The sequence below is a fragment of the Chionomys nivalis genome, assembly GCF_950005125.1.
Source record: "Chionomys nivalis chromosome 23 unlocalized genomic scaffold, mChiNiv1.1 SUPER_23_unloc_1, whole genome shotgun sequence".
NCBI classification, from domain to species: Eukaryota; Metazoa; Chordata; class Mammalia; order Rodentia; family Cricetidae; genus Chionomys; species Chionomys nivalis.
The window spans coordinates 1,854,844-1,876,418 of NW_026646869.1; the positions used below are offsets into that span (position 1 = coordinate 1,854,844).

Sequence of the window (21,575 nt, forward strand, 5' to 3'; positions counted from 1 at the left end):
AGTGGTGTCGCACGCCTTTAATCCCAGCACTTGGGAGACAGAGGCAGGTGGATCTCTATGAGTTCGAGGCCAGGGTGGTCTATAGAGAGAGCTCCAGGACAGCCAGGGCTGTTACACAGAGAAACCCTGTCATGAAAAACAAAAAACAACAAAACAAAACAAAAAAGACCTCACAGGGGATTCTCTCTTGAGAAGCTGCACTTGGATGAACACTGTTCTCCCTTTACATGTCTTTCTCTACCAACGCCCACGATGCATGCACATCTACCCAGCATGCACGTCTACCCAGCATGCACGTCTACTTAGGCACATGCACATTCTTTAATCTCTGTGATGCGTGCATTCCAGAGTTCATGAGAGCAAGAACTTCAGTCCCAGTCCCATGGGAAAACGGCAAAGACCCCCAATCCCACCACTGGGGTGAGGCTGGCGAGGACGGCAAAGCCTTTCTCGGGGCCATGTGTGGCTGTTGATGGTGTGTGTAGGGAAAAGCCCAAGGTAGCTCTCACGGCCTGAAGACCACCCTGTGGAGATGAGCTCATACCATTGCCCAGCTTTTCTGTTCAACTCTATATAATAAACGGTGCTCTCCCCAGGCACTCAGGTTTTCTGTGTGTTCATTTTTCTTCATTCCTTGAATGCCCCAGTCACGTCCGTCTCCAGAGCTATTCTAGATGCAGCAGACCTCCACGTCACTCTGTGGCAGACACATCTAACTAATTGTAATTTAAAGGGCTTTGTTTTGTTTTTCAAGATAGGGTTTTTTTGTTTGTTTGTTTTGTGTAGCAGTGGTTGCCCTAGAGACCTGCCTGTCTGTGCCTTCTCAGTGCTGGGATAAAAGCATGCATCATCACTGCCAGGTTAAGAAAGATAAATTTTGTAAAGCATTCTGGTTTTGAGTCTGGGGATGTAGTTCAGTTGGTAGAATTCTTACCTAGCAAATGTGCATCCCTGAGTTCGATCCCAAGCTCTACATAAATAGGGTGTGGTGGAGAACACCAAGACTCAAGGTGGAGGCTACAACTTCAAGGTCATCCTCAGGCTTGGGCTGCGGAGACTGCCAAAAACAAACAAATGAGAGGCAGGAGCATTGCCGCAAGTTTGAGAACAGCACAAGGTACATAGTGAGGCCCTGTCTCAAAACAAAACAGAACAAAATCAAAAAACAAAAACAGGCCGGGTGGTGCTGGCGCACGCCTTTAATCCCAGCACTTGGGAGGCAGAGGCAGGCGGATCTCTGTGAGTTCGAGACCAGCCTGGTCTATAGAGCTAGTTCCAGGATAGCTAGGGCGACACAGAGAAAGCTTGTCTTGAAAAACTAAAAACAAAACAAATGCGCACCCCCCCACACACACACAACAGAGCCACCAGCCGTGGCGACACAGGACTTTAATCCTAGCATTCAGGAGGCAGAAGCAGGTGGATCTCTATGAGTTCAAGGCCAGCCTGGTCTACAGAGTTTCAGGTCAGCCAGGGCCATGTAGAGACCTTGTCTCAAAATTAACAAACAGAAGTCAGTATGTATACAGTCTGGGTTCTGCACCTGTATTAACACCAACAGACTCTCCCCTTGTCACAGGCCACCCGAATCCGGGACATCACAGCCCCCGCAATCCCAGCACTATGGAGGCTGTAGCTGAACCACAGCTAGGAATCCGAGGTTAGTGAGAGTGAGAATGTCTCAAAACGAAACTCAAACAGGAGCAGCAGCAACCCCTGCTGGCCATCCCACCTCCTTAGAGTGCTCCAGTGATCTTCCACAGTGGGGCCAGACCATGGCACAGTAAGAACCGAGCCAGGCCTGCCCTGTTTTGCTGTCACTAAACCAGTAAACCAGGACCCTGTGTGTGCCCGGTGTTGGTGCATGCCTTTAATTCCAGCAATCGGGAAGCAGAAGCAGGTGGATCTCTGTGAGTTGAAGAAGAGCCTGGTCTACAGAGTGAGTTCCAGAACAGCCATGGATACATAGAGAAACTGTCTCAAAAAACAAACAAAAATAAACATTTCTGTGCGTTCAAGACCAGCCTGGTCTACAAGAGCTAGTTCCAGGACAGGCTCCAAAACCACAGAGAAACCCTGTCTCGAAAAACCAAAAAAAAAAAAAAAAAAAAAAAAAAGAGCTAGTTCCATAGTTCCAGGACAGGCTCCAAAACATGGAGAAACCCTGTCTTGAAAAACCAAAAAAAAGAAAAGAAAAAAAAAAAAAAAACTAAACAAAAACCAGAACCCTGCTGAGAAGCCCTAAGGTCTCCACCAGACATGCCATGCCACAGAATCTTCCAGGAGCATACTAAAACAACTCCACAGAGCTAGCTCAAAAAAGACCCAAGGTCCCACACCATAGCAAACTTCTGCAGCTACTTACCAAAGGTCATTGTTGCAGGGCTGTGGTGTCCCACCTGCCCAGCTGCTAGTGAGGAGGACACCCTTTCCAGATGTGACTCTGGGTCTGTGGTAGAGTCACTTAACCAAGGCCACACAGCTGGTGAGTGGCGTTCAGTCTCGGGACCCCTGGAGCTGGGGGTTACCTGCTTGTGTTTCCACTTACAGGGATGAGGGGTACAGATAGTAGATAGTAGGTTTACAGTCATTGCAACAGACAGGAAGTAGGTTCAACTCTCTGTATAAGAGAATCAAGGAAGTGTGGGCCAGTGAGATGGTTTAGTGGGCAGTGGGTAGGGGACTTGCTGCCAAGCACGAAGGCCTGTGTTTGACTCATGGGAATCACGATGAAGAGAACAGATTACCCTGACCTTCATGGGGGGGGTGTGTTTCTGTGGCAAGCACACACTCAAATATTTTCATTTTTAGAAAGGGTTCTGTGTAGACAGGCTGGACTCTGATCTGTCTGCCTCTAGAGTGCTGGGATTGAAAGTGTACACCACCATGTTTTGCTTGTTTTTGAGTCAGGGTCTCCCGTGGCCTTAAACTCTGCTTCTCCTCAAGTCTGTTTCCCGGATGCTTGCTGTTGGTCTGAGGAACTGGATGGCCCCCAGAACCCTGCACACTCTAGACAAGCACTTCCCCTCAGAGCTACAACCCCAGCATCGTGCTGGCGGGTTCTAGGCAGGCGCTACACCTGAGCCACATCCCTACACCAGCTCTTTAGTTTACTGAGGGTCTAAGCCACCCAGGCTGGTCTCTGAAGACCCTCCTGCCTCAGCTTACCCTCCTGTCTACAAGTGCTTGGAGCTGGACATGTCAGATGCCAAAAGGTGCCCAAGATTAAAGACCAAAACGGACTGGATGGTGGTGGCACTCGGGAGGCAGACCGGGTATTTTTTTGAGTTTGAAGCTAGTCTAGCCTCTAGAGGGCTCGTTCCAGGGCAGCCAGGGCTACAGAGAAAGCAGCTTGGAGAAAGGAGAAAGACCATAAAGGGCCATCATCTGGAATCTCAGCACCTAGAGACTCTAGGCTGACGTGGTCAATAGAGGGAGCTTCCAGCCAGCTAGGGACACAAAACACGACCCTGACAAAATAACTAAACATCAAGCCACCTAGGGTGGAAGTGCCCATCTGGCTCGCACTGGGGGCTTCAGCAAGCCAGAGTGCAGAGGGAAACTGCTCTTCAGCTGTGCGAGGGGGGCAGCCAGGGGTCTCTCCTCACTGCTGCTACCTCCTCATGGCCTGTCACAGGTACCAAGGAGAAGCCCCAACTACCACTGGGAGGAAACAAGAGCCGGGCTGCTGTAAACACAAGGCCCCACCCGAACGGAAGCACCTGTGGTTGGAGGGGCCACACCTCTCAACAATTGGCTTCTGATTCCTCGGGGTCCCTGTCCCCTGCAGTCCCTCCCCTCAGGGGTGGCTGGCAGGATCCCAGCTTGGGCGGTGGCCCCTCTGACCTGTCCCTGCCCCTTCCTGCTTGCTTTGATGTAGGCCCACTTCCTTTGACAGGAACCCCCTCCCTCAGAGGCTGGTAAAAGGCAGAAAGAAGGCCGCGGTGAGGCAGTGCACGGCATCTCCTGCAGACAGAGGACTCTTCCCAAGGCCCTGTCTCCCAACCCTTGTACCAGTGCTGAGCTTCAGACCCTGGTACAGGCCTGGGGGGCAGGGACCTGGGGACCCCAGCAGCAGCAGCTCCAGCACCTCCCTCCAGGTCTGTCCCCTTCCCACATACCTGGGGAATGCCTTGGGTCCTTTTCCTGAGTGGGTATCCCCACCACTCCCACTACCCTGGGGTCCTCTTCCCATATACCAAGTCATCTTTCCCATCTCAACAGCGCCCTGTCCTGGGAACCGGTGGTAGGCAGCGGCTCTCCGGAAGTGGACATTCAAACAGACTGTTGACACCCAAGTGGACAGCCTGCCTCTACCTAGGTGGCTCACCTGCAAGGCTGAGTCTTCCTCTCCAGCTGCGGGGTAGGGTATCAGACTGCCCCCTGGGGCACTCTAAGGCTTGACTTCAATGAGGTCAGGGGTAGCCTCACTTACTTCCTCTCCAAGGACTGGGAGGTGAAGGGCAGAGGCCAGGGGCACCAAATAACTAACTGACCCATGTCTACTTGGATGGCAAGATTTATGAAGGCTTAAAAAAAAAAACAAAACAGCCTTAACTCCCAGTGCCTTTAATCCCAGCACTCGGGAGGCAGAGGCAGGGGGAACCTCTGGGAAACAGAGAGGTGAAGGGAGGGCAGCAGACCCCCCAGGATCAGAGAAGCCCTCAGGGGCAAGCCCACTGTGGCCCAGGACAGAGACTCCACACCTGTTTTGTAGCCAGAAAATAACTTTATTTGTTCCAGGTCAGAACTTCTGGAACTGTTTCTTGGTGCCAGCGGCCTTGGTGACCTTGAGCACGTTGAACCGCACGGTCTTGCTCAGGGGCCTGCACTCTCCCACAGTGACAATGTCGCCAATCTGTACATCCCTGTGGGGTTACACAAGGAGTCCTCAGGAGGGCCCCCGAGCATTCCCTGTATCCCCACTGAAAGGCTGCGGGCCAACTCCTCGGCTCCACCCACCAGTGGTCATTCAGATGGTTGCTAAGAGCAACCTCCCAGATGTTTATCAGTGGCCTTGCCTCCTGTTCCTCAGCAGTCTACACACCTGACTGTAAGCCACTCTGCTCTGCCCACAGGACACCCCAGCTTCTCCCCAAAATCGCCCTTAAGGGCTCCCCCACCAGCGGCCCTTCCTGATCGACACAGGTGCCTGTCTCAGGTTGTGCCAGGTTAGTAGACAACTGTGCTCACCTGAAACAGGGGGACAGGTGCACAGACATGTTCTTGTGGCGTTTCTCAAAGCGGTTGTACTTTCGGATGTAATGAAGATAGTCCCTGCGGATGACAATGGTCCTCTGCATCTTCATCTTGGTCACGACACCTTGAGGAAGTGGGGGGAGGGGGGAGAAGGCGTTAGCAGGCCACGGGTAATTCACCCTGCAGCCAAACAAGCTGTTGAGGGGGTCTCCCAAGAAACCCTGCTTCTGGCATCAGTTTTGCCAACTGGCTGTCTCAGCAGTGCCCTTGGGGCTGTCTGAAGACCATCGTGAGAATGGACATCATCTGCCGGGGGACTTATATTCACAACCTCAGTTTCTTACTCACCGGACAGGATCCGACCTCGGATGGAGACGTTGCCAGTGAAAGGGCATTTCTTGTCAATGTAGGTGCCCTCGATGGCCTGAAAAGGATGAGAAAGTGCAGCTTGAACTACCAAACTACAATTCCCAGGAGCCCCGGAGGCAGCCACTCCGGACAGGGCGCGGTGGCCCTGCTCCCACATGCAAGGCCACACGAGTCTCATCTGCTGGAGGGTCCTGTACCTCCTTGGGCGTCTTGAAGCCTAGACCGATGTTCTTGTAGTACCGAGGGAGTTTTTCCTTGCCGGTTTCTCCAAGCAGAACACGCTTCTTGTTTTGGAAGATCGTGGGCTGCTTTTGGTATGCACGTTCGGTCTGTAGGGGCAATCGCTCGGTGAGACCTCGGTGAGCTCACCTGCCCACCCTGGCACGCTTCCACCTCTAACCGCCAGCGCCACAACCAGCCTAGACACACACACACAACCAGCCTAGACACACACACACAACCAGCCTAGACACACACACACAACCAGCCCAGACACACACAACCAGCCCAGACACACACACACAACCAGCCTAGACACACACACAACCAGCCTAGACACACACACACAACCAGCCCAGACACACACACACACAACCAGCCCGCATCTGTTCTAGCGTCCACACCACGTTCAAACGTTTCCCATCTTAAGGCCCGAACCCCAGCCTTTCAGCACCGCCGTCCCGAGCACACACGCTCGCCCTCGGGAGCCACACCGCACGGACACGCAGCCCAGCATGGTGGGCCGGGGTGCGGGCCAGGCCCGCGTCCACAGCGCCGATCCCAGCGAGCCGGCGCTCACCCCCACGCTTCCCCACAGGACTGACGCCCAAAGCGCCTGAGACCCCACGGCTGTGTCTAAGCCCGGGACGTCGGAGGCACAGGGCAGGCGCCCTCGCTGCGGCTAATTCGGAGGATGACGGGGACGCGAGGGAAAGAGACCCACGCTAGCCTCGGGGCCAGCCCTCAGCACGAACCTGAATGTCCGCCATCTTCCCGGCAGCCTGAGGAAAAGAGAGGTGGGCCAACTCCCGGGTTTCCTTCTTCACTACGCGAGGTCCTGAGCGGAAGTGACGTATGGCCAGCCCTGCACGGATTTAGCGGGCACTTCCGGTGCAGAGCACGCGATTCTGGAACTGTCCGTACGCCGCCATGATAGTGCAGGACTATGGGGACCGGAAGCGGAGCCTATCATCTCGCGAGATCTCAGGCGGCCATTGCCGTGGATGGGCAGGCTGGGAAGGGACTTCCTGCAGTGCCGCGAGAGTAGCAGGGCGGGGTCAGGTTTCTTCAGGAACGGGAGTCACGTGGAATTTAGAACCGCGTGGTGGTCTTCAGATTCCGGGCGGGAGGCGGCGGTGGCCATGTTTTCCGGCTGTACGTCCACGTGGACCGGCGGCACGGTCTCTGTGGACCGCTCTTGACACCATCGTGGCCCTCCCGCAAACCACCCAGACTGGAGCTATAGGTGCCACGTTGCTTTGCTAGTTGGGTGTACATTTCACCCCCATTCCCTCTGGGTTTACGTCCTGACTACCTTTGGAGAGGACCACAACCCTCGGAAACGGAGGGACCCCAATCATTAAACTCAGGAGGCAGAAAAAGCTTTGTGCCAAATGGAGTTAGGATTTTCCCGGCAATATCCAGGACAGTAAAGGCTATTGTCAAGATACAATAACGTTTTGCGAACGGTGTTGGGATTCCTTTAATGCCAGCACTCACATAGTGAGACTGCCTAGCGAAGCAAGCGACCACCTGATACTAGTCTATCCACCTAGGGGCAGCATAAAGAGGAAGGGATTTTAGATGTCTTTCTGGGATGTTACAATTTCGCCAAAGATTTAATACGTAAAGGATTTGATGTGTTTTTTCTTTAAATCACCAAGAAAACAGACCCAGTGTGTGACAAACCATAAGCAAAATTATTTTAAGCTGGACATGTTCATGGTCAGCTGTATACCACCCAACACCTTGAAAGCTGAGGGAGAGGTCAACCCTGCCCCAAACAAAAAAACTTGACCGAGAGGATTCCTCCTCTACCCTGCACCTGCTAACTAGCCCAGGCAGGCCAGCTCAGCCATCCCAAAATTACAAGCGTACATTACCAAGTGACCTTTTTTTCTGTGGCAGTATGTCTATTAAATAAACCTTCTGTAGTTTAAAGCGCCCTCAGGTGCGTGGTTGGTCTCACCTTTCATCCCAGCACCTGGAGACGGGACCTCCAGTTTTGAAATTAGCCTATTCTACAGAATGGGTTCCAGGTTAGGAGAAACAAACCCTCTCTCCAAAACTCAAAACCTCATGAGCCAAGTTCCTGACCATTATATGGTAGAATGTAAGGACGAACAAGACAGGCTAGCTGCCTGCACTACATGATATCTTTAATTGACAGGCTTTCTGATAGTCCTGGCTCTCCTGGAACTCTGTAGACCAAAGGATCTGCCACCTGTGATCTAGTGTAGGCTGGTGGGAATTTATGAAATTCCCGCGAGGGCCAGGAGGTTAGATCTCCTGGAGTTAGATGGGTGAGCCACCAATAAGGCTGTCCCTTAAACCCTTTATATCTGAGGAACCATTTTAAAGTCTAGTTTGACCTCCCTTCCCCTGGTTGGCACTGTTCCAACTGCCCATTTTCGGTACCCTTAACTAGCCTCCCCAGCCTTAATTCATTTAGGGCAGAGTTCCTGAAGACCATGTGCTAGTGACAATCCCATACTTCTGCAGCTGAATTCGAGTTATGTAAAACCATTTCAGGAAGGACCCATGAGATGTTTGCACTTTTTGAGCAAAGAAGCACCTTCGTGCCTTCAACAGAAGAGCACACCACAGCCTAAAATCCCAAATTTTTGGTGTCCCTCTGCTCCTGCCTTATATAGACATAGTGCAAAGATACCAGTTCTCTTTAACAGTCAAATAATTTATTAGCAACAGAACGCTGCAGCAAGAAAGTAAAATTGCTTTCTGAGCAGTGTTGGAAAGGGGAAAAGGCAGTGGCTTCCCAGTGTGCACTTCTGAATCCCAGCCCAGATGTTAGGTCTCCGTCCTCACAGCTACATATGGCCTTGGGTTTGATGGGCTGGGCAGCCCAGTCGTTAACACTTAAGCCCAAGTAATTCCAGCTCTCAGAGCTTTTATAAAAAACACCCTCTTTCCCAAAGGAGCAGTGCCTAAAGCACCTTTGTCCCCACTTCCCTAGTTGGCGGTGGAGGAAGAGCAGGCCAGGCAGGCATGAGGCACAAATAGTCTTTATTGGGCTCACACAAGGAGTCCGTTGGTCTTGAGGACCTCTGTGAACTTGCAGATTTTCTTCTCCACGTTCTTTTCTGCCTGTTTCCGTAGCCTCTGTGGGATAAAGACAGGTGATAGTGAATGCCTGCTCCTCTCAGATGCACCCTCTCACACCGGGCTGCAGGCCCCGTCCTCACCAAGAGCTGCTTCTTCTTCCGATAGTGCATCTTGGCCTTTTCCTTCCGTTTCTCCTCCAGAGTGGCTGTTACTGCCTGGTACTTCCACCCGACCTCATGAGCCAGACGCCCCAGGTAAGCAAACTGCAGGGGCACAAAGCTGTAAGGACATGGAAGGTGCCCCGGCAGCACAAGGGTGAGCTAGAGGACCCTAGAGATTCTATTAAAGGAGACTTTTCCCTCCCCCACAGGAGCCCCTCCTGGCATCAGTTGAGCCCATGGCATTATCGGCACTGCCCGTCAGCGGCATCCGCAGACCATCGTGAGAAAATAGCCATCATGTGCCAGTTTTGAGGCCCCCCCCAGCCCACTCTGCAATTTGGAGCTTACCTTCCTGGTAGGCTTCAGCCGCACAACCTTGAGGGCGGCAGGGACCACCATCCGCTTTTTCTGTTAGAGAACGAGAGGGGCTCAGAGACCTGTGAGCGACACCTGGGAAGGAGGCTGCTGGGGCAGGCGTCTCAGCCAGTGGCGTTTTCATGAGGCTCAAACAATGTAGGTAATAGCAGAACATCACAGACGCTGGTCGCACAGAGGCTGTGAGGCTAGGCTTGCACGGCTCACCTTGTCATAGGGTGGAGGGATCCCATCCAACACCTTGAGGCGTTCCAGGGCAGCCTGGCCTCGCTTGGTCTTGTGGGGCAGCATGCCTGGAAAAACAGCAGGCCTCCTTTTCAGAGGGGCTGAAAGCCCGGCCCTAGCCCAGAGAGGGCGAGGAGCCAGCCTCAGATGGTAGTGCATGTGGAGTCATCTCACGGTTGGGCAACTCGAACACGAGTGGGAGATCCTCATCACAGGCTGCCAGACACCCGCCTTCCACGTAGCCCACAGGCCCAGCTCACTCACCTCGTACAGTGCGCCAAAAAATGCGGCTTGGGGCTCGGAAATGGTAGGGGCCTCGGGAGGGGTTGGTGTTCATCCGCTTTCGGAGAAAGGCCAGATACTTCACTGTCAACAGAAAAGGTGGGTGAGGCCTCCTCAGTCCCAGAAACAGCTCCTAACTAGAGATGTTTTTCCAGGACAAGTCAGTGCCCCACCTGGAGACCATCCCTCAGCCCTAACTCACACTTGTTTCTGTAGAAATTTCCGGAAATGTTGATGCCCTCACAGCGAACAACGACCACCTTTCGGCCTAGAGAGAATGTGGGTTGTAGACAGTCAGGAAAGTTACACCTAACACCCAGCAAAAGCAGCCCGAATGAAAGCCAAGCTCCTGCTCTAAAAACCCCTTGAGCCAGGAGTCCAGAACATGGAGGGGCTGGCAAGTCTCAGAGCGGTGCATGGGTTGATCTCACAGTCGTGAGACTCAAACGAAAGATGGTGATTGTTGCTCATCACTGACTCCCAGACCAACAGGGAAATTCTGAAAGAAACTTACCCAGCAGTACCTGCTTGGCCACAATGGCCGCCAGGCGACCCAGAAGATGGCCTCGGCCATCCAACACCAGAACCTGCGGGAGACAGAAAGGCTTAGAAAGCAATCTGCCTCTTCCTACAAGCTACCAACCACTCCTGCGCCTTTTCCCACAGGATGCCTATTAGCCAGACGAACAAGCCAAGGCAGCCTCGGCTGGCCCAGCACGGATAAGTGAAGACTTCAGGTGTCTGCAATTCCTTAGCCGAGCTTCACCGTACTCGCTACCAAGCCTCAAATTACTGAATAGCAGGGAACTACTGGCTCCTGTGGGAATGCCCTGTACTACAACGAAACTCGACACTAAGACTTCGTTTGGGGCAAGTTTAGGCCACAGTGGCTCTGCATCAGAGTCTCAACGTGCTCACGAGAACAGATACCATCCTATCAACAGCACAAAGCAAATCCTTTTAACTCAGTATACAATGGCTGTCCTATCTATTAATTTGGGCAAGCAGCGAAGAGGTCTTCAACTCTCAATACATGTGCGGACAGCCCAGCCCAAACTACGGGGGACAGCCACACAAGAACCCCCTTCCACAACTCTCCGCCTTCTGCTGCTCTTCCTAGACACAGATCCTCAGGGTAGTTTTCTAAAGGGAAAAGTCCACAGCACCATTTACCAGACTTCTCCAAATAGCAACTTTTAAACGTCTAAAATTAACGTGAAACGTGCAATTCGACTCCTGACTAGCCACAAAAATCACGATGCTTCTGCTCAGCCTCCCGAACAGCTGGCTTTACCCTACTGAAGAACTTTAAGAAAACCGGCCACCCCCCCCCCCCCAAAATCACAAAGCAGGAGCCTCCATTTCAGCAATTTCCCATTACCTAGGAACCACATGAATGTACAAACACAGCAACGTGCAGCCCTACGCTCCTCGCATCCCAACCACCCTTGAAGCCTGAAGAAATTCTCTGCGGGTGTTGGGAACCCAAGCCCCACTCCCGTCTTCCCCAGGGAAAACGTCGCGTTCTCGGCGCCCCATACCTAGACATCGCGGCTTGCTATGCCCACATTACACACTCCCCTCGCGACAAAAACTTCCTATTTTGCTGAACTGCCGTCCGCAAGTCCCACGGCACAGGAGGCGTGGGGCGCAGGCCCCGTGCCGCTCCCGCCCGCAACCCACCCGTCCCCCTCACCGCCCGGCGCGCAGAGCCCGACCTGCCCCTCCGCCATCTTCGGCAGCCGCCTGGGAAAGGAGGAGGTCTTGGCGCAGGGTTTCTTATCCCTTGCTGCAGGGGCGGAGGAAGTGACGCAGGCCGGGCCGAACCGAAGGCTTTCCGTCTTCTCATTGGTCGAAGCGGTGTGCATGCGCAGACTGGAAGGTGGGGCATCATTATATTGTCCAATCAGGACACCGTTTGAGTTAGCCCTTGGCGGCCATGACTGTGCGGGGCGGGAGGTCACGTGGGTCCCGAGGCGGCTTCTGCCGGACTAGGCCGTCCAGCCCCGGCGGCCATATTTTGGAGGGAGTGCTGTTCTCCACTCGGACGGCCGCTGTGTGGGGCGCCATTGCTCCCCTCCAGTAACGACGGTTGCCGAACACGTGGTGGCCATGAGGGGGCGTGCATCAGTCCTGGCCGGCTCGCCCGTGTTGCGTTAGAACCATAGCGGTTAGCGTTTCCTCCCTTCACCCTCACGGTGTGCAAGACAATTGCCGGCCTTTTCTGAGCCTAGCAGTCGCCCAGTATTAAACAGGTGGAAATAGTTATCGAATAAGGCTTCAGGGAGCCGGGCGGTGGTGGCGCACACCTTTAATCCCAGCACTCGGGAGGCAGAGCGGGCGGATCTCTGTGAGTTCGAGACCAGCCCTGGTCTACAGAGGAGTTCCAGGACAGGCTCCAAAGCTACAGAGAAACCTTGTTTCGAAAACAAAGCAAGCAAGCAAAAAGAGAGTTGGGGGGAAGTTCCTGAGCTGCATCCACCTGCTTCTGTTTCCAAAGGCTTTGCATTAGCTGTGCACATTATCTGCGATACCTTCCCTGCTGTGCACCTATAGCCCCCCAAAGCCAACAAAAAGCCAAACAAGTCGATTTGGCAGTCTCCGTGACAACCTCCCCACACATCCCAGCTTGAGTCGATTCTACCTGGAGCCTCCAACACTTGGCTTTCCTGCCACTTGGCTGTCATGACCTTGGGGAATTGGGCTGTTCCTGCCTCACATCAGGGTTCTATGGAACACTACCCAGCGCTGACGCAGGGCCACTGGAGGCGTCAGAAAACAAACAGAACCTTTTGTCGTTGGTTTTGACTTTTGACGTAGGATTTCTGCAATTCAGGCTGGTCTTAAGCTTGAGATAACTGCCTCAGCTTCTGGAGAGATGGGATTACATCACCATGCACCGCAAAATCCTGAAACCTAAAATAGGCCCCCCCCCACTCCCTGTCCCATCCACAGACAGGTCTGGAAGAGCTTGTAAAAACCATTTATATACAAGTTAATAGGGGCAAGGCCTTTGTACAGAGTGGGGTGAGTGGGGCTTTTGCTGGATTCTGATGTTGACTCCATGCTGGGGAGAGAGCTGGAGTGGCTGCGCAGTCCAAGAGGGGGCCAACCTCCACCCAGCTTTCCCTGTGTCCAGGCTGTGCGGCGTCTGTCAGGTGACTCCTGCTTTGCCTCAGTAGCCTCCTCTGTAAAATTGACCAATAGTCTGTCTGAGGACTGGCGTTTGGTCCGCACTCCACCTGTGAACCACGCCCCCGCCACGCCCCTTTCAAGCAAGTCCTCTACCACTAATCTACATCCTCCCAACCCTCCCCACTTCTCCCATTCCCACCCTACCCCACCCCACCCGGTTTAGGTTAGTCTGGGATTTCTTTTTTTTTTTTTTTTAAATATTTATTTATTTATTATGTATACAATATTCTGTCTGTGTATATGCCTGCAAGCCAGAAGAGGGCACCAAACCTCATTACAGATGGTTGTGAGCCACCATGTGGTTGCTGGGAATTGAACTCAGGACCTTTGGAAGAGCAGGCAATGCTCTTAACCACTGAGCCATCTCTCCAGCCCAGGCTGGGATTTCTATGTTCTAGTAGATAACCCAGAATCCTTGCCCCTTTGCCTCTTCTCCAGTGTGCGGGGACTACAAACTTGACTACAAAATCTGTTCCAAGGGTTTTTTGTTTTGTTCTTTGTTTGTTTGTCTTTCCAAAGGGAGTCTCACAGCCAGGCATGGTGACACATACCTTTAGTCCTATCACTGAGGAGGCAGAGGCAGGTGGATATCTATCTAAGCCAGCCTGGTCTACACAGCAAGTTCCAATTCAGGTAGGGCTACCTGAAACCTTGTTTCAAAACAAAACAAATCATGGCCCTCAAGCTGACTTAAAGGATAAAAGGCCTCTACCACTGAGCCTGTCACCCTGAGTTCCCCGGGGACCCATCTGATGGAAGGAGAGAAGTGACTCCAGCAAGTTGTCCTCCGACTAGTGCACGGGCACAGTGGTGCACATAGGCCACCATGCGGAATTATTTTAAAATTTTTATTTATGCCGGGCGGTGGTGGCGCACGCCTTTAATCCCAGCACTCGGGAGGCAGAGGCAGGCGGATCTCTGTGAGTTCGAGACCAGCCTGGTCTACAAGAGCTAGTTCCAGGACAGGCTCCAAAACCACAGAGAAACCCTGTCTCGAAAAACCAAAAAAAAAAAAAAAAATTATTTATTTTGGGGAGGCTTGAATGTAATTTAAAAAAAAAAAAAAGAGCAATTACTCTTAGGTGTGAGAGTACACAACTGTGATCCCAGCTCTCCAGAGCTCTCCAGGAGGATGGATTACCCAGGAGTTCCAGAAACAAGCCCAGAAATAGGAAACCACAAAGTTTAGAAACTGTTCCTCCATCTAATTGTTTTAACTAAACTAGCAGGGAGCCTATTTCCGGCAGTGGGAATATTAGTGCAGATACAATGTTTCCAGTGGCTGTGTGGCCGCAGCTGTAGATGGAACCTGGAGCCTTTCTTGTGCAAGCTCCCCAGCCCCGCCCATCATAGCCCCAGCCCCGCCCAGCACTCCCCAGCCCCGCCCAGCAGTCCCCCCAGCCCCGCCCAGCACTGCTACTCTTCAGTGTTCTAAGTTCCCAGGGCTGGCCTTGCAGTTTAAACCCCTCTGCCTCAGCCTCTTGACTACTAAGATTTCAGGCAGGCAGCACCACGCCCAGCAGTCATTTTTTATTTTAAGGAGCTGGGATGACAGAAGCAGCCACACAGCGCTACAGTTGTCCTCTCTTTCTCTTTCTTCCTTTTTGCTTTTCTTTTTTCTTTTTTTTTGGATTTTTCGAGACAGGGTTTCTCCGTAGTTTTTGGTTCCTGTCCTGGAACTAGCTCTTGTAGACCAGGCTGGCCTCGAACTCACAGAGATCCGCCTGCCTCTGCCTCCCGAGTGCTGGGATTAAAGGCGTGCGCCACCACCGCCCGGCTCTTTTTTGCTTTTCTTAAAGTCAGTATCTTCCAGTTTCAGCATCGCCAGCTCAGAAGTACTGGAATGTTCGTCACCGTGCCTGGACATTGTGTCCTCTGGCAGGGCATGGAGTTCAGTAACACAGTATTTGCCTAGCTTTTTCCTTGTTTGGTTCCCAACTCTAGCACCAGGAAAACCAAGAAAAAGAAAAAGAAAAGCCTTGTTGTATGAAACATGCCTGTGGGCCCAGCTATTAGGAAGGCAGGGGCAGGAAGATTCACCAAGGTGTTCAGAGTCAGGTGGGCAACATAGTGAGACCTCATCTGCAAAAACATCAGGGTCACTGATTGAGTTTCTTTGTTTATTTGAGACCGGAGACAAGGGTTCACTGTGTGTCTCACAATGGCCTTGAACTCACCATGTAGCCCAGTATGGCCAGACCTTGCAGCAATCCCCCTGCTCTGGCCTCTCAAGTGCTGGGGTTACAGGTGTGGCCTCATATAAGAGGGATTATGAGTGCCTGCAGGGGGCCCCACCTTCTTGTCTGCTTGCCTGCCTCCATGCTTGCTCTCCCCACGCCAGACTCTTCCCTCACACTTCCATGGCTCTTTGCTGCCTTGTGATGGTGGCGGCTTCAAAAACCCCCTGAGCTTTGTGACACTGGAAGCTTATCTTCCCCAACACACACCACTCCCCAAAACCCCTGCCCCTCCTATGACATAGTGAGCCCCCCAATCTTGGATTGACTTTGTACCCCCCAAGCCTGCCTATTCCATGATCTGGTAGAAGCAGAAGACTCACCGAGATAAGACCTTGGCGGAGTCAACGCTGCACAAGTTTCATATTCTAGGGATGGGAGGTGAGGGGCACCTGAGGCCCCACAAAGTCAGCCTCAGTACACCCGCAAGGCCACCTGCCACCCTCATCCCTCACCACCCACACCACCCAACTGCCTGGACTTTCGGCTCACCCCAGGGTGGAGCATTGCCCTCCATTTTGCCCTCTGACAGTGAAGGTACCAGGCAGTTGCCAGCAAAATGAGTGTGAGAGGCACCAGCAGCAGCAGGAAAAACAGATGACTGGACGGAGGCTCTGGACGCCCAGTGGCTTCTAGGGCTACAGGATTCTTTGGGGGTAGCAGGGTAGAAGACTCTGGGGAGAGAACAGAACAAGTAACAGAGGGGACTCATCAGAGCAAACACTGAGTGTTCTGGACCACAGCTGACAGTGCGTGAGGGGCCCTCCAACAACCAGGGTCAAAACCTGAGTGAGGACGAGCCAGGCCTGGCAGCACAAGTCTTTGATCAAGCATTCCAGAGACAAAGGCAGATGGAGCTCTGTGGATTTCAGGTTAGCATGGTCTACATAGTGAGCTCCAGGGCAGACAGGGATGTTTAGTGAAACACTTTAAAAAATAAACCAAGTTGGATATAAAAAGTATGAGCCTGGGACTGGAGAGATGGCTTAGTGGTTAAGAGCACTGGATGTTCTTCCAGGACCCAGGTTCGATTCCTGGTATCCACATGGCAGCTCACAACTGTCTATAGCTCTAGTTCCAGGAGTTACCAATCCAATACTCTCTTTTGAGCTCTGTGCACGCACACACACACACATATGCACACACGCAAACGCGCACGCACACACAAGAGCACACAGATTAACAGAAATGGTTAAACCAGGCGATGGTGGCGCATGCCTTTAATCCCAGCATTCGGGAGGCAGAGGCAGGCGGATCTCTGTGAGTTCGAGACCAGCCTGGTCTACAGAGCTAGTTTCAGGACAGGCTCCAAAGCCACAGAGAAACCCTGTCTCGAAAAACCAAAAAAAAAAAAAAAAAAAAAAAGAAAAGAAAAGAAAAGAAAAAAAAAGCTAGTTAGAACTGGGCGGTGCAGGCGCACGCCTTTAATCTCAACATTCAGGAGGCAGAGGCAGGCAGATCTTTGTGAGTTTGAGGTCTACAGAGTGATTTCCAGGACAGGCTCCAAAGCTACAGAGAAACCCTGTCTCAAAAAAAAAAAAAAAAACAACCAAACAAACCAAAAGCTGGTTAGAAACAAGCCTAGGTCTAGAGAGATGGCTCAGTTATTAAAGGATAGGCTCACAACCAAAAATATAGCCTAATCTAAGGCCAAGAATTCATAATTATTAATGAGTATCCCATGTGGGGCTAGAGAGATGGCTTAGCAGTTAAGAGCACTGATTGTTCTTCCAGAGATTCTGAGTTCAATTCCTGGAAACCACATGATGGCTCACAACCACCTGTAATAAGATCTTGTGTCAACTTCTGTCTTGCAGGGATACATGCAGGCAGAACATTGTATACATAATAAGTAAATAAATCTTTAAAAAATAAGTTTCTATGTCTTTATTTGGGAGATGACTGGTGGCCCAAAGAGAAAGCCTGCTCCAATTACTATATATAATTAATATGTGGTAACATGAAAAAATTAAGTGGTATAATCCCAGCACTCAATGCCATCTTAGCCTATATAATGAGACCCTACCTCAGAAGAAGAGAAAAGGGGCCGGGGAGGTGGCTCAGCAGTTACGAGCACTGGCTGCCCTTGCATTGGACCTGATTTCATTTCCCAGCACCCACATGGTGATTCACAACTGTGTAATTCCAGGTCCAGGGATTCCGATGCCCTCTGCTGGCCTCTTTCAGCACTAGACACACACTCCGTGCACTTAGAGCTTGTAGGTAAAGCACTCATAAAAGTAAGTCAAAAGGAGAAGGAGAAGGTGGAGCAGGAGGAGGAGGAAAGAAAAACTAAAGAGAAAAGAGAAAGAAGACCTTGTTTCAAGTTCCAGCTAGTGGAAGCAGAAGCCTCAAGGACACACAGTAAGCAAGCCAGGTGGCACTGGGGGTGCTGGGCTCCAGCGCTGCTGCTACCTGGCTGGCACTGCACCTCTAGACACCGAGAAAAATTCTGGCAGGCCTTCCCCATGCAGGGCTTCAGAGCCAACAGCTGCGTGCAGGTGTCCTGCAGGAGGTGGGAGATGTTGGTCTGGACGAAGCGAAGACATTCTGGTAGAGGCTGGGAGCAGGGGTGGAGAGGTCATCACCATGTCACACCAGAGTCTCCACCAACCCAGGGCCCTCCGGTTGTTAGAGGAGAGAACCCGTTAGTAATGCCTTCTTCACCTACTGAGGCACGGACGCAGTACCAGGATCCCCAGGTGACCCTGGGGCTCGGAGGTTCCAGCTCTGCCTCTGCGGTATGCTGTGGGCAAAAGAACTCCCTCCCCCCCCCCCCCCCGCCCCCAGAAGACCTAGCAGAGCTGAATGTACTTTAAGGCCCGGGGAGGGACTTGGCTCTTTTCGTTTGTTACCAAGTTCCAGTGCTAACCCGGAAGGCACATGAGGTGACAAAATGTATCTCCGTGTTGACAGCCTCCAGGAGTGTTTGCATTTCAGACCCTGCCACAGTCTTCAGTTGCTCCATCCAGCGCTGGGCCAGGAAGAGGCTCCACAAGGCCTTGCAGTGTTTCTCCTGCAGACCAAAACCCAAGCCAAATCACAGGGAAGAGGGCGGAACCGGATGACTAACAGGGGATGGGCCCAGCCAGAAGGTTGAGGGAGGGTGGGCGGGTGATGGCTTAAAGGAATGGGTGGGGCCAGATGACTGAGGCAGGGCGGGGCTAGGTGGCTGAAGAGGATGGGCGTGGCCAGATATCAAAGGTAGGTTGGGTGGGATCAGGGTACTGAAAGAGGTGGGGCCTTGCTAGAGACCAGAAGGGGTCGTGAGGAGGGACAGAACCAAACCCCTGAGATGGGACCCGGCCAGATACAAGGGGAGAAAAGTGGCTACAGGTCTGAAGATCCCTGACGGAGGGACGGGGCCAGGGGCCTGAAAGGGAGGGGCCCACTACACCTAAGGGAGAAATGAACAGTGAGGCCAGTCTTGAGAGCTTGAGAGAGGGAGGATGGCGGGCCAGACTTCTGAAAGATCGAGATAGGACGCCTGGGTCTGATGCGGGGAGGCGAGGGTCTAAATCGCCAGATCTGAGGAAGCAGGAGGTGGCCCCATAGCATTGCCCTGAACGATGGCGCATCTTGAGTCTGGATCCCACCTCCATCCCAGGGCCCTCCCGACAGTGACTCACGTCCTGAAGGTTGATGGCCACAGTGACTGGGTAATCTTTAAGCAAGTAGTCAGTCTGTGGGGGAAAACAAGGAGAGACGACAAATTAGAGAGGATCGGAGGAGTTGGAAACAGACCCCAAGACAAGGGAACATGAACACAGGACCCACATAGAGAAGAAGGGGCTCCAAGATACAGTAGGTAAGAGACCCTCAGAGAGAAAGAACAGAGAGACACGGCCCAGAAATTGAGAGAGACCCAGAGAGAAGCAGAGACAGACAGTAGAACAGGGACTCAGAGAGAGAGAGAGAGAGAGAGAGAGAGAGAGAGAGAGCCCACAGAGACACTGTGAGAGACAGGGCAGGGCAGAGGTGTGGGGTGGGACCAGCACGGTGGCCGGCTCACCAGCTTGCTGATCCTCAAGTGGAAGTTGGAAGAGATAGGACTGTGGCTGAAGTAGCAGTCAGGTGTCCCCCGCAGACAAGGACTCAGCAGCAACAGCAGCAGCAGCAGGGAGGACTACAGGGAGGTGGTGTCAGCACCTGACCTCCATGCAGGGGCTCCCTGTGTCCTGCTCCTTCCTTAACTGGGTGTCATCTTCCCTGTCTCTCTGCCTGTCCTGTGCCTTGGCTGCTGTGACAAACCTGTGTCCATATTCTCCATCTCATCCTGCACCGTCCTCTTTCTTCTGACCCTGTCCCAGGTCTCTCTTTCCATGCCTCCATCCCTTGCCCATCTCCCTTCTCCGCCCTGCTCCATCACCCCTCAGGTATACGCACATTTGGACTCCAGGCTGGTACCAGCACTGTCATCTCGGCCGGGGACCCCTCATGCCTGTGGCAGGGTCTTGGGAGGGACAGAAGAGCAGACCTCGCACCCTGCAGCCCCTTACCCACTCGCCCCTGTGCCCCGCCGCCCCGCCCTGCCACCCTTGATGTGGGTGCGTTTCCGCCTCCTGCTCCCTCAGGCTTCCTGCATGAGCCCCAGTTACGGTGAAAAGTCATCTCCCCTTCTAAGAACCCCGACCGACCGACGGTCCTGCCCCAGAATCCTCCCCAGCCTCGCACCCTGCTCTCACGGTCCGGGAATGGGAACCTTGGGACCGCCCCTCAGGGACCTAGAAAGCCATTCACCCCACGCACCAGGCTTGCCCCAGCTGGGTGTGGAAAGACCAAATTGGTGACAGCCAAAGACCGAAAGTGAAAGAAGCTTTGGGGTAGACAGGGCAAGGGGTGAGTTCGTGCCCGGGCGGGACGCGCCACCCAGCGGTGAGATGTGGTGGGGCCGCAGGCCTCAGCTAGGACAGCTCACGGACAGCGACGGTGAAAGGCTAAGGTTGCAACCAGGCCTTCCAGTACCGACCAGTGCCCATCACATCAGCTGCCACCATACTAGCCTTGCCGCCACCATCTCCCACAAAGAATGTCACAGTGACCTTCCTTCTGAGTTTCCTACTTCCCCAACTGCTCGCAGGGACACAGAACTTGTGAACCCGCCAGCCAAGTTCCTCCAGTCTCTGGGTTCTTGATTCTTTCAAGATACAAGTCCGGGCTTCAGCGGGGGCGGTGATGGTACAGATCGGTCATCCCAGTTACCAAGGAAGCTGAGGCAGGAGGACTGGAGATTACAGGCTGACCTTGGATACAGAGCGCATTCAAGACTGGCCTGGGCAATTTACTAAGGCTCTGTCTCAAGCAGTAAAGAGAGGAACAGAAACACAGCTCAGTCGAAGAGCAGCTGCCTTGAAGCCACGAGTAAGCGGCAGAGTACTTGTCTATCACGCTCCAGGCCCTTGACTCCAAAAAAGAGTGCCACGAAAATCTGCAGAATTTGGTCCTGTGGCTGGGCTAACCTTGTTCGAATCCTACACTAGCCTGGTGTGTGTGAGGTGGGTTTACTCTCACCCCAAGGTCTTTGTACTGACTCAGCATGGGGGACACCCTCCCCCTCCAGATACCTATGTCTGCCTCCATCTTAAACACGCAAGGCGGAGGCTTCATGACTCCCTCTTCCAGGTTGCACCCCTTGCACTACCGGACTGACCCCCACTTTGCTCTTATCAGCACTGAACATGCCCTGTGGCTCCCTTATCTTATCCATTGTCTTGGCCTCTTCAGTGGCTGTCTCCACCCTGAAAAGTCCTTGCTCTGAAAACTCTGCCCACAGGCAGCGTCAAGCACACGCAAACTGTCCAGCAGGCCCTGACTCTTCCTGTCCATCATTGCTGTGGAGCACAGGTGGTGTCTGGGTTTGGTTTTGGTTCCTGGGAGATAAGTTCTCGGGATTTTCCAAGTATGGGGAGTGCCGTTGTTTATCAGGGCTGGTACCTGGACTGCACCTGAGTTGCCCTTCAGAAAGGAGCACGCTGTCCCTGAAAGGCTGAGAATGAAGACTGTGGCACTGTGGGGGTAGGAGAACCAGGAGTTCAAGGTTAGCCTTGGCTACATAAGACCCTGTCTCAAAAAAGGCAGGGCATGGTGATGCCACCTTTAATCCCCAGCATCTAGGATCTCTGTGAGTTTGAGGCCAGCTTGGACTACATTGGCGAGACCCAACCAAACAAAACTAAGCCTGGCTGGCAAGGTGGCTCAGCAGGTAAAGGTGCCAACTTCGAAGTCAGATAATCTGAATTAAATCTCTGGG

At 52.9% G+C, this 21,575-nt stretch overlaps 4 protein-coding genes and 5 non-coding genes across 16 annotated transcripts in view; 1 reads left to right on the forward strand and 8 right to left on the reverse strand.

Annotated features, from left to right (window-relative positions):
* The window catches only part of Fuz (fuzzy planar cell polarity protein), a 265,069-nt gene that overhangs the window by 236,101 nt on the left and 7,393 nt on the right, over positions 1-21,575 (forward strand). The window lies entirely within an intron of this gene.
* Positions 4,716-6,672, reverse strand: Rps11 (ribosomal protein S11). Its single transcript, XM_057760982.1, has 5 exons — positions 6,543-6,672; positions 5,766-5,897; positions 5,548-5,623; positions 5,194-5,323; positions 4,716-4,868 (listed from the first exon to the last, which is right to left on the reverse strand). Exons 1-5 carry the CDS (start codon positions 6,555-6,557, stop codon positions 4,745-4,747), a joined length of 477 nt encoding a protein of 158 aa, XP_057616965.1. The 5' UTR covers positions 6,558-6,672; the 3' UTR covers positions 4,716-4,744.
* Positions 5,424-5,510, reverse strand: LOC130869039 (small nucleolar RNA SNORD35). The gene has a single exon (XR_009056609.1). It is a non-coding gene; the product is annotated as a small nucleolar RNA SNORD35 (small nucleolar RNA).
* Rpl13a (ribosomal protein L13a) lies at positions 8,466-11,672 on the reverse strand. Its single transcript, XM_057760976.1, has 8 exons — positions 11,612-11,672; positions 10,408-10,480; positions 10,096-10,161; positions 9,876-9,977; positions 9,594-9,679; positions 9,360-9,419; positions 8,991-9,113; positions 8,466-8,907 (listed from the first exon to the last, which is right to left on the reverse strand). The coding sequence occupies exons 1-8, from the start codon at positions 11,624-11,626 to the stop codon at positions 8,821-8,823; spliced, it is 612 nt and encodes a 203-aa protein (XP_057616959.1). The 5' UTR covers positions 11,627-11,672; the 3' UTR covers positions 8,466-8,820.
* Positions 9,227-9,315, reverse strand: LOC130869040 (small nucleolar RNA SNORD35). Its single transcript, XR_009056610.1, has one exon. It is a non-coding gene; the product is annotated as a small nucleolar RNA SNORD35 (small nucleolar RNA).
* LOC130869038 (small nucleolar RNA SNORD34) lies at positions 9,484-9,553 on the reverse strand. The gene has a single exon (XR_009056608.1). It is a non-coding gene; the product is annotated as a small nucleolar RNA SNORD34 (small nucleolar RNA).
* LOC130869031 (small nucleolar RNA Z195/SNORD33/SNORD32 family) lies at positions 9,749-9,831 on the reverse strand. The gene has a single exon (XR_009056602.1). It is a non-coding gene; the product is annotated as a small nucleolar RNA Z195/SNORD33/SNORD32 family (small nucleolar RNA).
* On the reverse strand, positions 10,292-10,374 carry LOC130869037 (small nucleolar RNA Z195/SNORD33/SNORD32 family). Its single transcript, XR_009056607.1, has one exon. It is a non-coding gene; the product is annotated as a small nucleolar RNA Z195/SNORD33/SNORD32 family (small nucleolar RNA).
* Positions 12,869-20,124, reverse strand: Flt3lg (fms related receptor tyrosine kinase 3 ligand). 8 transcript variants are annotated; one of them, XM_057760968.1, is made up of 9 exons: positions 20,075-20,124; positions 19,712-19,778; positions 19,338-19,451; positions 18,955-19,008; positions 18,198-18,341; positions 17,642-17,885; positions 15,818-15,999; positions 15,649-15,717; positions 12,961-13,081 (listed from the first exon to the last, which is right to left on the reverse strand). In XM_057760968.1, the coding sequence occupies exons 2-8, from the start codon at positions 19,742-19,744 to the stop codon at positions 15,694-15,696; spliced, it is 795 nt and encodes a 264-aa protein (XP_057616951.1). In that variant the 5' UTR covers positions 19,745-19,778; positions 20,075-20,124; the 3' UTR covers positions 12,961-13,081; positions 15,649-15,693. The 8 variants fall into 8 exon arrangements, with proteins under 8 accessions (XP_057616949.1, XP_057616946.1, XP_057616948.1 ...); XM_057760969.1 differs by lacking the exon at positions 12,961-13,081 and adding an exon at positions 14,770-15,028; XM_057760967.1 differs by lacking the exon at positions 12,961-13,081 and adding an exon at positions 15,090-15,170.